Source organism: Chenopodium quinoa, unplaced genomic scaffold (assembly GCF_001683475.1).
Source record: "Chenopodium quinoa cultivar QQ74 unplaced genomic scaffold, ASM168347v1, whole genome shotgun sequence".
Classification (NCBI taxonomy): domain Eukaryota; kingdom Viridiplantae; phylum Streptophyta; class Magnoliopsida; order Caryophyllales; family Amaranthaceae; genus Chenopodium; species Chenopodium quinoa.
The window spans coordinates 1266339-1278019 of NW_018744137.1; the positions used below are offsets into that span (position 1 = coordinate 1266339).

An 11681-nucleotide genomic window follows, 5' to 3' on the forward strand; every position below is an offset into this window, starting at 1 on the left:
ATCTCCTAGCAGAAAAGTGCAGCATTTCTGGAAATGCAAGAAAAAAAAAAATAGGATGCAAATAACTGGTAAATATATGCAGACCTTAGTAGCTGAATTAACATATGACAGTACAAATGATACAAAACCTCGCTTTAAAACTGGAGTAGAATAAACATCACAAACTTCACTTGACAATCTATACATCTAAAACTGCCACTAAACCAACCAAAAACATCAAATTACAGTGGGGCATGATGAAACTTCACCAGCTACAAATTTCAGATGAAACGGCGCATTACAAGATCAAACCCTAGTCACTCACTGGTGACCACTGGCTCTTGGGGAACCAGACTCGGATACCTGAGAATAGCCAGCTGCAGTGTTTCTTCCTTTCTCCTCCTCGGCCATCTTCTCCCTTGTTTTCTGACCAACATCCTCGGCAGCCTTGGCAACCCTGCTAAAAGCACCAGTAACCCAAGAAGTCCCTGTCAAAATGTAGCGATTCTTCATAATGGCAGATCCAGCATTACTGACAGTCTGCTCTGCAGCTGTGAATGCAGATTTTGTTTTTTTCTGAGACTTGGAATTTCTGGTCAACTTCCTTCATCTTGTCGTTTACCAAGGTTGTGCCCATGGTAAACTTCTCACTCAAGCCAATCTTTTGGTCCAGAGATGCAACTGTAGCGGAAGCAGTAGATGTAAAGCGATGCTTTTCATCGAACCCCCTTGCCTGGTTCAGTGCATCTTTCCCCAAGACAAAGCCCTTGGCAAGCATAGTAGTGACAACATCCTCAGCCTTCTGCACTGGGACCCAACAGCGCCAGTGTTCTCAGTGGCCTAACAGATTAAAATATTGTCATATCCTCATATTCTACAGCATCGTATAGCACCTGGTTTAAAGCACAATAGATAAATCATACCGTTGGTGGTACTGATGCAGTAGCTGGCGACTTGTAATCTGGCGCAAGAGCTATTGTTACTGATTGGTCAACTATGGTTGCACCCTGAAAAATAAAGTAAAATTTAATCATGAAGACTCCACGAACTATAAGAAAATATACCTCCCCACCCCTCTCCTGTCAACCAAAACAGCAGAAGAAAAGAAGGCAGCAAGAAGGATGGCATAGTAGCACGTATATTCGTATAACCACTTCAATTGTAAGATATCTAGCATAACAGATCTATATTCTCCTCCTCTATCCCAACAGCCCACAAATCACCCCCTCCAAAAAAAAAAAAAAAAAAAAAAAAAAAAAAACACTATTAATAGACAGCTCGGGCTTCCCACATAAGTTGTAAGGGAATCAGGGTAGCATTTAGGGTTATAAAGAGCAATCAGTGAGGTTCAAGACCCTACATCTTGTACCAAGGTCAAGACAGGTTTAGAAAATCCCTTACACAATACAAAAACAGCTCAATAAAGAGATTCAAAAGTTAGCTTCTGTATCAGTGAGATCCCAGTGTAGTTCTATTGTATCTCAGTAATTTTTTTTGCTGATTATAAAAGGAAAATTCAGAAACAAAGATAATCCCTTTGTAAACATTAAATTAGGCCCCCACAAATTCAAGCCAAAAACCAGGATTTCAACTATACCGACATAAAACTTCATTACCAACTTTCAGATCATAAATCAGCTATATTAAAAAAAATAAAAAATAAAAAAATAAAAATAAAAATAAAAATAAAAAAAACCCCATACAGATTACATGGGAGAAGAAAGAACATACCAAATAAAAGATCACAATATAACAAAAGGTCTTTACTCTTAGAAGTGTACTTACAGAAAGAAGAACAGCAGTTTCTGCACCTTGAGCATCCTTAAAAGTGACATATGCAGTTTGAGATCGCTCATTCTCACTGGAGATAAGATAACAGCAAATTTGGAAAGATTAAAATCACATAACTAACAAGTAAAGATACAGTACTACAATACCATACCAAGTAAATGGTCTACTTAATTGATTATTACAGGAAACTTCTAAAATCCTCTTTCTACATTAACAAGATAAGCCACACATAATAACCAACCTTTGCAACTCAATATGTTCAATTTCACCAGAAAATGAGAAAAAACTCTTTTATGTCTTGTTCGGATGCTCCGAGGGAGACATTGCACACTTTCACACTTTTTATCTGCAAAAATACAATTTGTTCAGCAGAATGTAATGTCAAATGGGTCACATGATCAGTGTCTCCTATGCCTCTTTGTGTAGAGGACTAGAGGCAAGGGTACAAAAGACTCAGAATATAGCATAATATTATACTCCGTAATAATTATTAAGCATGTAAATTAAGAATTAACTTATTAAATGTGTGAAGAAAAATAGAAGGAAATACACAGCTATCTACATAAGAGCACTATCTTCTGTTAACAAACTAGTCCACCTGGCTCATGCATGTGAGAATAGACAGCTTAGAGGAAATACACAGATATGTACATAGAATGCTCAGAAGTGGTCTGAAAATTAAATGACAAAAGGCAAAAAATAATAGACCCAAGGAAAATTGGCCACATAATTAGTTAAAATGATACAGAGAAGAAAAATGGTACCGAATTAAAGCAACATCATTTACATCCTTATTAGAACATCAAAGTGACACTTTTAATCCTTAACATTGATGAAATTACAAGATGCATGATTCAAGTTCATATGACAAGCAATGCCACACGGGCTTTTAATGACATGCTCGCTAAGCTTAATCTAAAGATGTCAATTTCCTTTTTCGAAATCATATAATCGAGCAACAGCATAACACTAAAGCGGCCAATTCTATACCTCTTAGACTCACCTAGAAACAGCTATTACACCATAACGACATTTAGATTCTTGACATAGAAAATACCAAAACTGAAAGAAATAGACATCAAGTTGCCTCATTTCTATGCCCTTGATGTGATCTGAACTTTACAAGCTAGGCCATCTATTCCCACAACAAGTTAATCTTTTTTTTTTTGGCTATTTTTTTTTTTTTGGTTATTCTTTTTCCTTATTGCTAAAAAAATACAAAGTAAATCATCACTTAATTCTATACATATATTTTTAACATTACTGCATAATTTTTACAGATTGATGGATTAATTACGAAATGAAATATCTAACAAATCAATACTAGCACTAATTTCTCTAATTACCATTACAAACCCTAAACACCGGAATCAAATCCAACCAAAATAAAATTAATTAAACTCGAACACACAAATCGATATCAATAGGGGAAACACATAAAAATTAATTCAAACGCATAAATTAAGACAAAAATGATAATTAATTATCAGTGAAACAAGAAGAAAACAATGATATAATCAACTAATATCACAACTGAAATTAAATTGAAACGCATAAATTACATAGAAATGCGATCAATCAAAAAGAGAAATAGAGAGAGAAAACGCACCGACATGGAGAGATCGATCGAAGAGAGGAGAGAGAAAATGAAGAAGAAATTGATTGACTTTGATTGAATTAGGTTTTTGGTTGAATAAGAAGGGATGAGAAATATGAGACAAGATTATTTGGAGGGAGAGTTTTTTTTGGCGACGGTGGTGACTGGTGAGGAGGTTAAGTTAACGTTGTTGTCACGTATATTTATCACTTTCACGCTTTTCGTCCCTTTTTAATTAAAAACTGCTTATATTAAGCATTTGTATTAGGGGAGTTGCTAATTGAGGCTCGTCTATATTATTGTCCTTTACGACTTTTTTACACAAACCCAAATTTGGTGTTTCTTCCCTAAAGAAAATAAAATAAAGGTATTTCTGTAATTCATTTATTTTGTTGCATACACTCAAAAAATATTTTAAACAATAAAAATCAAATAGGAATTCCTACAAAAAGGAGTAAAATTTTAAGCAAATATAGGATATGTTATCTAGAATATTCAATGCAATCGAAATAGGAAATACTATAGCTCCAATCAGTTCAGTTCAATTCGGCTCCAATCAGTTCAATTTAGTTTAATTCAGCTCAGTTTAGTAAATGTGAACAAACCCTATTTTCATAATTTTGTATTTATATTGCCCTTTTCTATAACTTGAAAGTGGTAGACTACGTGAAAGGTTGGAAAATGGAGAATGTATTTGTCACACCAAGCAACATTTTCAAATTGTTCAGTTGAGATAACAAACTACGCTAGACTAATTCAATTCTTTTGGTAAAAATAGATTAAGCAGTTCCTCTCTGTTTAAGTGATCAATCCATTTTCTTTTAAATTACCTATATACCAACCATATTGATTGGGAAAACTTAATGGAAAAAATAGATTAAAAATATCATAAAATCAATTTTAATCGGAAAATAGATCTCTAAGTGGATCCCTATTCAAGTGATAAACCACGGATAAGGCGTAACACAATCCACCATTTCGGTCATGTCTATTCATTTTCTGTTCATAGTTGACCCACAATTTTTTTTTGCACGTTCAAGCTGAGTTGCAGTCGTGTGTTTTTTTAATCACGAATCTATATCTATATCTATCTATACTTAGTATTTAAAAACACAAACCATTATCCTTATCAATATCCGACTGCCGACTCCGATCCCACCCTACTCCGATATTTATTTATTTATTTTTTGTTATTCAATATACTTTGAGAAATTGGACTATTTGGGCCTTTACAACCCACACCCAATGCCACCATGACCCACACCAAAATCCACGACCTGTCAGAGACGGAGTCGGATAATCTGTCAAAGTCGGACATTTGCCGGAGTCGGTTTTTTTTTAGGATCCGACTCCGACCCTCCTTCGACTCGGAGTCGGATTCTTTTAGAAGAGTCAAACTCGGATTACTTTTTTTTTCGGACTCGGAGCGGAATTTTTTTTACCTCAGATCGGGGCGAAATAGGGTCGGATCTGAACTGGATTGCCATCCCTATCGATAAGTAGTTTAGATCCGTAATTTGGCGGGTGGATGGGGGTTTCGTTGACAAAATAACACAAGGCCACAAAGGGGTCAAGGGTGCAAGTGTAACATGGTCCCCGTCCCCTTGATACAAACCAGCCACAAATTTGAGTATTTGACAGAAAGAAAAACACAATCAAACCTGATTCATTTCTTGGTACGACCAACAGCGAAGTTGCGGCAACTTCCTAATTTGTCTCCACCCTATTCGCAAACAAACACACTTCTCCATCACTTCATCGTCAACCCCTAATCATTCCAACCCTAATGATCGCAACAATGATCCTAACTCTAATTGAGTCAATTTTCCATCGTTGTTTCGATCAAATGTTCGAAAAATTTCCCTCAATTCTGCAATTTGTTCGTCGTCTAGCTTCACTCCTTCCTTATCACTGCTCATTTTCTCTCTCCTTCCCTAAGAAAATTACTCAAAATTGATCTATTTTTTTTCAAGAATTCTTGAAATTTCCAATGCGATTGATGAAACCCAGATAATAAAATTCAATACTTTGACCTGGAATTGAGTGAATTCCAAAAAAGCCGGTGATTTGGGGAATTTTCGGATCACAAAAACAGAGCCAGAGAGAGAAAATTAGGGAATTACGGATCTAGAGGCAAAATTTGGGGAAAAAAGAGAAGGTGGCGGATGTTTTTCAGAAATCAAAAATTGGAATTGATTGCAATTCGGTGGTAAGTCAACGACAATTGCTACACTATTAATTGAATTTGATTCTGATGAACCCTAATTTTTCAACTAACAAAATTCCGATTGAATAATGTTAATAATTCTTCTCAATCATTAAGTAGTGTAGTAGATAATGTAAATGGACAAATTTAATTGAATAATTTTGAATATTTGGTTTATTGTTGTGAAAGTATGACAGAGTCAAAAGAGGGATGAATTTTCAAATTAAAAATAAGAGGTTGGTGATTGGTTAATGGAGTGTTTATGTGTCCCGTTAATTACGTTTGAAAAGATCATTTAGATGGGGTTTATTTTTCCAAGCATTAATTGAAAAATAAAAAAAAAAAATGTGAATGCCAACCATTATTGACATTTTAATAGCTTCAACCATTAATAAGTAAGGCTCATTAAGGGTCCCCTAAAAAAAAAACAACTTTAATAAGGGTAGGCTTCACCGGCTCACCGCGTGAGCACTCGATTGGGTTGGATTGTGCTTGTTCGATGTTGGGTCAGATTGTGCTCTTTCCTATTGTAATTGATGACTTGAAGTACGACACAAAAATTAATGGTGTTGTACTGTTATTGTGTGTCGGTCGTAATCCAAAATTCGAAATCACAAACATGCTTCAATTTTAAATGCTACACTTTTCCATGCAATTTTATTATTTTCTTGTGCATTTTACGAGTTGTGTGCTTGTATCGTACTTACGCCTTAAAAAAAAACATGCTTGCCCCACGATAATCAAACTACATTTGGCTATGCTTTTCTTATGCGGTCGATCATCCTAATGCCAAGCCAAGCTTAATAAGGTTGAGATTTTCACTTTTTGTAGCTTTTACGGACAAGTTTGAAAATTGTGGATGTTGTCATTTGGTATTCGGATAATATTCCAAGTTATGTGGTTGGAATCTCTATTTTATTTTCCCCAAACATTAAATTACAAGCTTAAAGATGAAGCGAGTATCAACTTAAATTGTGAGATAACTCAGATAAGTTAAGATAAGAAGGTAAATAAGGCTATTGATTTATCCATTAATGCATATATATATATTTACGAAAAATAGATTAAAGTTAAGTGCACTGATACAAAAAAAAAATACACATCAAAACATGAAGCGAGTAGACCAAAATAAGAAGTTTAGAGTGCTACTTTAAACATATTTGTAGAACTTGAGTTTTAGGACATGAATTCCTATTGTCATTTAGATATGTATAATCTCACTCCTTTTCAAGAGAAATCATAAGCAATGATACGGAGTATAAACTTAATTTGTCTTATATATTGTGTTTGTGTACATTTCACCCTAAATATTTTAACCAATTAAGTAAGATGAAGGGCGGAAAGCCGGGTTCACATGAGTATGATAGATGTTTCATGAGCAATAAATACTATGTAAAAAATCAATTAATCAATCACTTTTTTCTCAAAATGGATGTTCCAAAAATTGAGATTAAAACTGTTATTTCAAGCATGAACTATTCAATTGATATGTCCCTCTTTCTCAAAATGGTTGTTTCCAAACACGTTCTTCAAACTTTTTTAGAACCAAAGTCATTGTTTATGCTACCAACAATGTACGCACATTATGAACTTAAATTATTTTTAAAGCCATAATCAAAGTTTAGTGAGACTACCTATAACTCTATTCATATCCATTTACTATAATAGTTTTTTCCTTTGTTTTCATTTTTTCGTAAAAGTTAAAGATGTGTTTTGTTTACCTGATTTTTACTTATCTGAACTTAATTTAATTTATTTTGATTGTAATTTGAAATTAGATAACCCCTTAATTATCATAACTTATTTTTTCTAAACTGAACTTGTTAAATCTGAAATAAGTACAAATAAGGTGAACAAAACAGGCCTTAAGTATGAATCAAAACTCAATCCATGCCATATAATTTAGGAAAAAAATATTATCATCATGTGTCATATTTCCAATTTATGTCAAAATTACAATAACACCAAAAAAACAGCTTCACACATCAAGTAATATCCTATCATCCTCGTCATAAACCATCCATCAATTGAGACATGATACTCTCCATTTAATTTTTATTTAGAAATTAGAAATTTTAGTAACGAAGTAATGTTTTGAAAATTACATAAAAAATTGTATCTGTAGCCTTTACCAGGAATGTTCATAATGAAAAGGTTGAAATTTTTGGGAATTACGGAATAATTTCATTGTTTTTATTTCTAGTTTGTGTGGTTGTATAACTCAAAAAAATGACTGAAAATAAAGTTTGTGCAATTAAGCAATAAAATTCACCATCATACACCATAAGTCCATAACATATCATATCCTATTATCCTACCATACATTTAAGGTAATAATAATAATTACATTTTACACATTATTCACGTCCACCTATATAACTATTGTACCCAGCTAATGTGATTACGTATTTTTAGCCTAATTATCTAAGATATTAGATATGTAGGTGATTTGAGTATATAATTATGCATATTATACACATATATAAATATATGTTCATGAACTTAATTTTTTGAAGTTCATCAAAAAAACAAAAAACAAAAAAAAAATAACATTCATCTCTAATCTTAAACTATATTAGCCAAGAAAAGTATTTAATCAATGGAGTATGGTGAGCTCCAACCCACAAATTCAGCTAGATTATCAAAAAACATACCGCGAATACAAACCCAAACCCGAAAAGACATCCTGGTAAAGTATGCCCTTGTTACACTCCTTGTTTTATTTTTCCTAGTAGTGTTACTAGCATCATTAACAATTATTACAATTGTTGTGATGAAACACAAACACTACTACAAAACCACCCTTATTATTCCATCATTATCAAATAATGATTCTAGTTACTCCCCCGGGTTAAGCCTAGCACCATCGTCGTCCTCATCATCAATGTCGCTCATACGGATATGTGCCATGACACGGTATCCGGACATATGTGTTAACTCTCTAGGAGAGTACATGATAAACACACAATTGGTGGAGGAAAGTAACAACCAAGACGGTGTTGAGGCCGCGATTAGGCATGGTGAGGTGAAGGCTAATGTGGTGGTGCAAGTGTCATTAAATGTTACAATGGAGAGATTAAGAAAAGGATTAGATTACTTAATGATGGAAATTAAGGGTTTAGATGAAATTAAGGAGTCATTTCAATGGTCAGCTCATGATGATTGTGTAGGGTTCATACAAGATACGGTGGACTTGCTCACACGTACTCGTCCCCTCCTAATGAAGACGTTATCATCAACATCTAATTATCAAGATAATAATAAGGTAATTAAATTGAATTATTGTTATAATTAATTGAGTAAGTAATTACGTATTAATGTTTGTATAGTTTTGGTGAAACTGAATTCTCATTTGTGTTGTTTGATTATATAGTTTTAGACTTCTAGTATTACAATTTTTATGGTTAGTAGTTTGTCTTTGTATGATATTAGGGCAATGGTGTAGCTTGGTAAGGGTGCTAGCTAGCATGCTATTGAGATTGATAGTTAATGTCTTTTGTGTACTTGTGTGGAGTTCCGGAGTTAAGTGTTACATCCTGTTAAAGTCTAGAGTGTCAAAATCTTGGCGATAAGTATATATAGTCTAGCCTCTATTAATACTCATCATTATGACTATTATTAAGATTTTCTTTATAATTTCAATTAGAGTAATAGAGTATTATTTCTTCGTGAGGGAATAACAAGGTTTTTTTATTTTTATTTTATTTTTTTATAAATAAAAAAAAAATTAAATTGCTGGCATTGCTACTTTACAAGAATAAATTAAACTATTAACATAAAATCTTCTTCATTCCTTCCAAAAAAAATTATGGCACGTACTGATGAAAATTTTAAAAAAGCCGGTACGGTAAAAAGACTCTTTATGCATGTCCATGGTAACGTTTAAAAAAAAAGTGTACATTAGAGTACATTCATACGGACCACTATGAAGTAGTTTTAAAATTCCAAAAATAAATCTTTTAAATATTGTACTCGTTATATTTTTAAATGGGTGGCCTTCTTTTATTTTTACATTTGTATTTCTAATAGTTCCTTTTGTGACTCTTTTATTTTAGATTCTTAGGGAATATAATCATTCGTGGTTTTTATTAATGTTGAAAAAAAGTTGATCAACAAGTTTAAAGAATAACTATGAGTAACATGTTCATCCATTATTGATGATGAAAAAAACCATATGACAACTCTTAATTTTTGGAACAATGCACATATAACTATATAAGTAAGGAAATAATCGAATCCAATGCTAATTTTTTCTTCACTTTTTTTTTCATAAATATGAAGTTTTTCTAATTAGGTATGCCAATAATAGAGTATATTGAATAATTGAGTTATAATTAGCTTGTGATATTTTCTTTTTGGAAATATAAAATAGAGTCAAAGCCATATGGTTGACTTGATGACGTGGATGGCAACTGTATGCTCAAACCAAGACACGTGTACGGAGGGATTTGAGGAAGCAGGTGGAGCAACAAAACATCAGACGGCCCAGATCATTCAAGAGTTGTGGCAAATAATAAGCAACCACTTGGATCTTTCAAGCATGGTAGTAAATTGCGACGTCGTTTCAGGTAGAAAGTTAATGGGCCTTGAGCCCAATAATATGGATCACAAAAATCTTGGTGACCCAAAATGGATATCAAAGAAGCACAAAAAGTTGTTGGGCTCACCACTATCAATCATTCAGCCCAATGTAACAGTTTCTCATCATGGTATTGGGCCTAATGTTACTGTTAGGTCCATTAAAGAGGCCATTGAAATGGCTCCCAAGAACAGTAGTGTTCCATTCATCATACATATCAAGGCAGGAAGGTAATAGGGTACATTTATTTGATTTATTATAAGATGAAATTTGTCAATTTGGTCTGTTGGTCGAGGTAATCTTTTTATATTGTGTTATATTGTGTTTTTCGATGTAGGTATCAAGAGATGAACTTAACCGTGGGAAAATCTAAAACCAATCTATGGTTTATAGGGGCTGGTAAAGGCAAGACGATCATTACGGGTAATAAAAGCGTTAAAATGAGTAATATAACAACTATTAAGACCGCTACTTTTGGTAAATATACTTTATACCCTTATTTTCTTAACATGTAAAATATTTTGTATTGTTTATCTGGATTATAAACTTGAACTTACCCTATGTAGGAGTCACGGGTGCGGGTTTTGTGGCTCGTGGTATAACCTTTGAGAGCACGGCAGGACCACAAAATCACCAAGCTGTAGCACTCTTGGTAAAATCCGAGCACTCGGTGTTTTACGAGTGTGAGATGAAAGGTTATCAAGACACCTTGTACGTACATTCAAATCGCCAATTTTACCGAAACTGTGACATATATGGCACAATAGACTTCATATTTGGTAAGGCACAAGCAGTGTTTCAAAATTGCACCATATACACTCGTAAGCCTATGGAACAGCAAACGAACACGATCATTGCCCATAAACGACCGTGCTCTAACATATGTGCCGGTATATCCATCCACGAATGTCAAATTCGTGCTGCCCCGGACTTGGAACCTGTGAAATCAAACTTCACTACTTACTTGGGACGTCCTTGGAACCAAGGGGCTACTACGGTATATATGCTATCGTACATAGGTGATCATATTGATCCACGAGGGTGGATACCTTGGAATTCAACAACTACACTAGATGATGTATTTTATGGTGAGTTTCAGAACTATGGTCCAGGAGCTAATACTAGTCAGAGGGTGGTATCACCTGGAGTACATGTTAATATGTCAGTTGTTGAGGCAGCGCGATTTACTGTTGATCGATTTGTGGACGGATCATCATGGATTGGGCATACAAGAGTGCCATTTCAAGCAGGATTAGGGTATTAGGAAAGATGGAGCAATCACCAGATTAGTTTAGAATGTGTTTTGGATGTTTTAACTAAGGCAGAATTATTAGTCTATATAAGAAAATATTAATAGTACAATTAATTTTGTACCATCCAATTGTAAATTATTTGGATCCGGATAGCTTCTGAATCATAGCTGCAGAGTTTATGAATACCAATTTGATTCCATATTTACAAACTTTTTCCAAATCTCCTAGCAGAAAAGTGCAGCATTTCTGGAAATGCAAGAAAAAAAAAATAGGATG

At 33.8% G+C, this 11681-nt stretch overlaps 1 protein-coding gene and 1 pseudogene across 1 annotated transcript; one reads left to right on the forward strand and one right to left on the reverse strand.

Annotated features, from left to right (window-relative positions):
• Positions 1–56: 56 nt before the first annotated feature.
• Positions 57–2862, reverse strand: LOC110693104 (annotated as a pseudogene).
• Positions 2863–7778: 4916 nt separating this feature from the next.
• LOC110693026 (probable pectinesterase/pectinesterase inhibitor 61) lies at positions 7779–11539 on the forward strand. Its single transcript, XM_021870139.1, has 4 exons — positions 7779–8838; positions 9946–10382; positions 10490–10629; positions 10719–11539. The coding sequence occupies exons 1-4, from the start codon at positions 8173–8175 to the stop codon at positions 11414–11416; spliced, it is 1941 nt and encodes a 646-aa protein (XP_021725831.1). The 5' UTR covers positions 7779–8172; the 3' UTR covers positions 11417–11539.
• Positions 11540–11681: the final 142 nt, after the last annotated feature.

Excerpts from the sequence above, each read along its gene's own strand:
- LOC110693026 (XM_021870139.1), top strand. The coding sequence starts at position 8,173 with ATGGAGTATGGTGAGCTCCAACCCACAAATTCAGCTAGATTATCAAAA. Across the intron at positions 8,839-9,945 it reads ATTATCAAGATAATAATAAG|AGTCAAAGCCATATGGTTGA; the intron begins GTAATTAAATTG and ends AATATAAAATAG. Across the intron at positions 10,630-10,718 it reads TATTAAGACCGCTACTTTTG|GAGTCACGGGTGCGGGTTTT; the intron begins GTAAATATACTT and ends TACCCTATGTAG.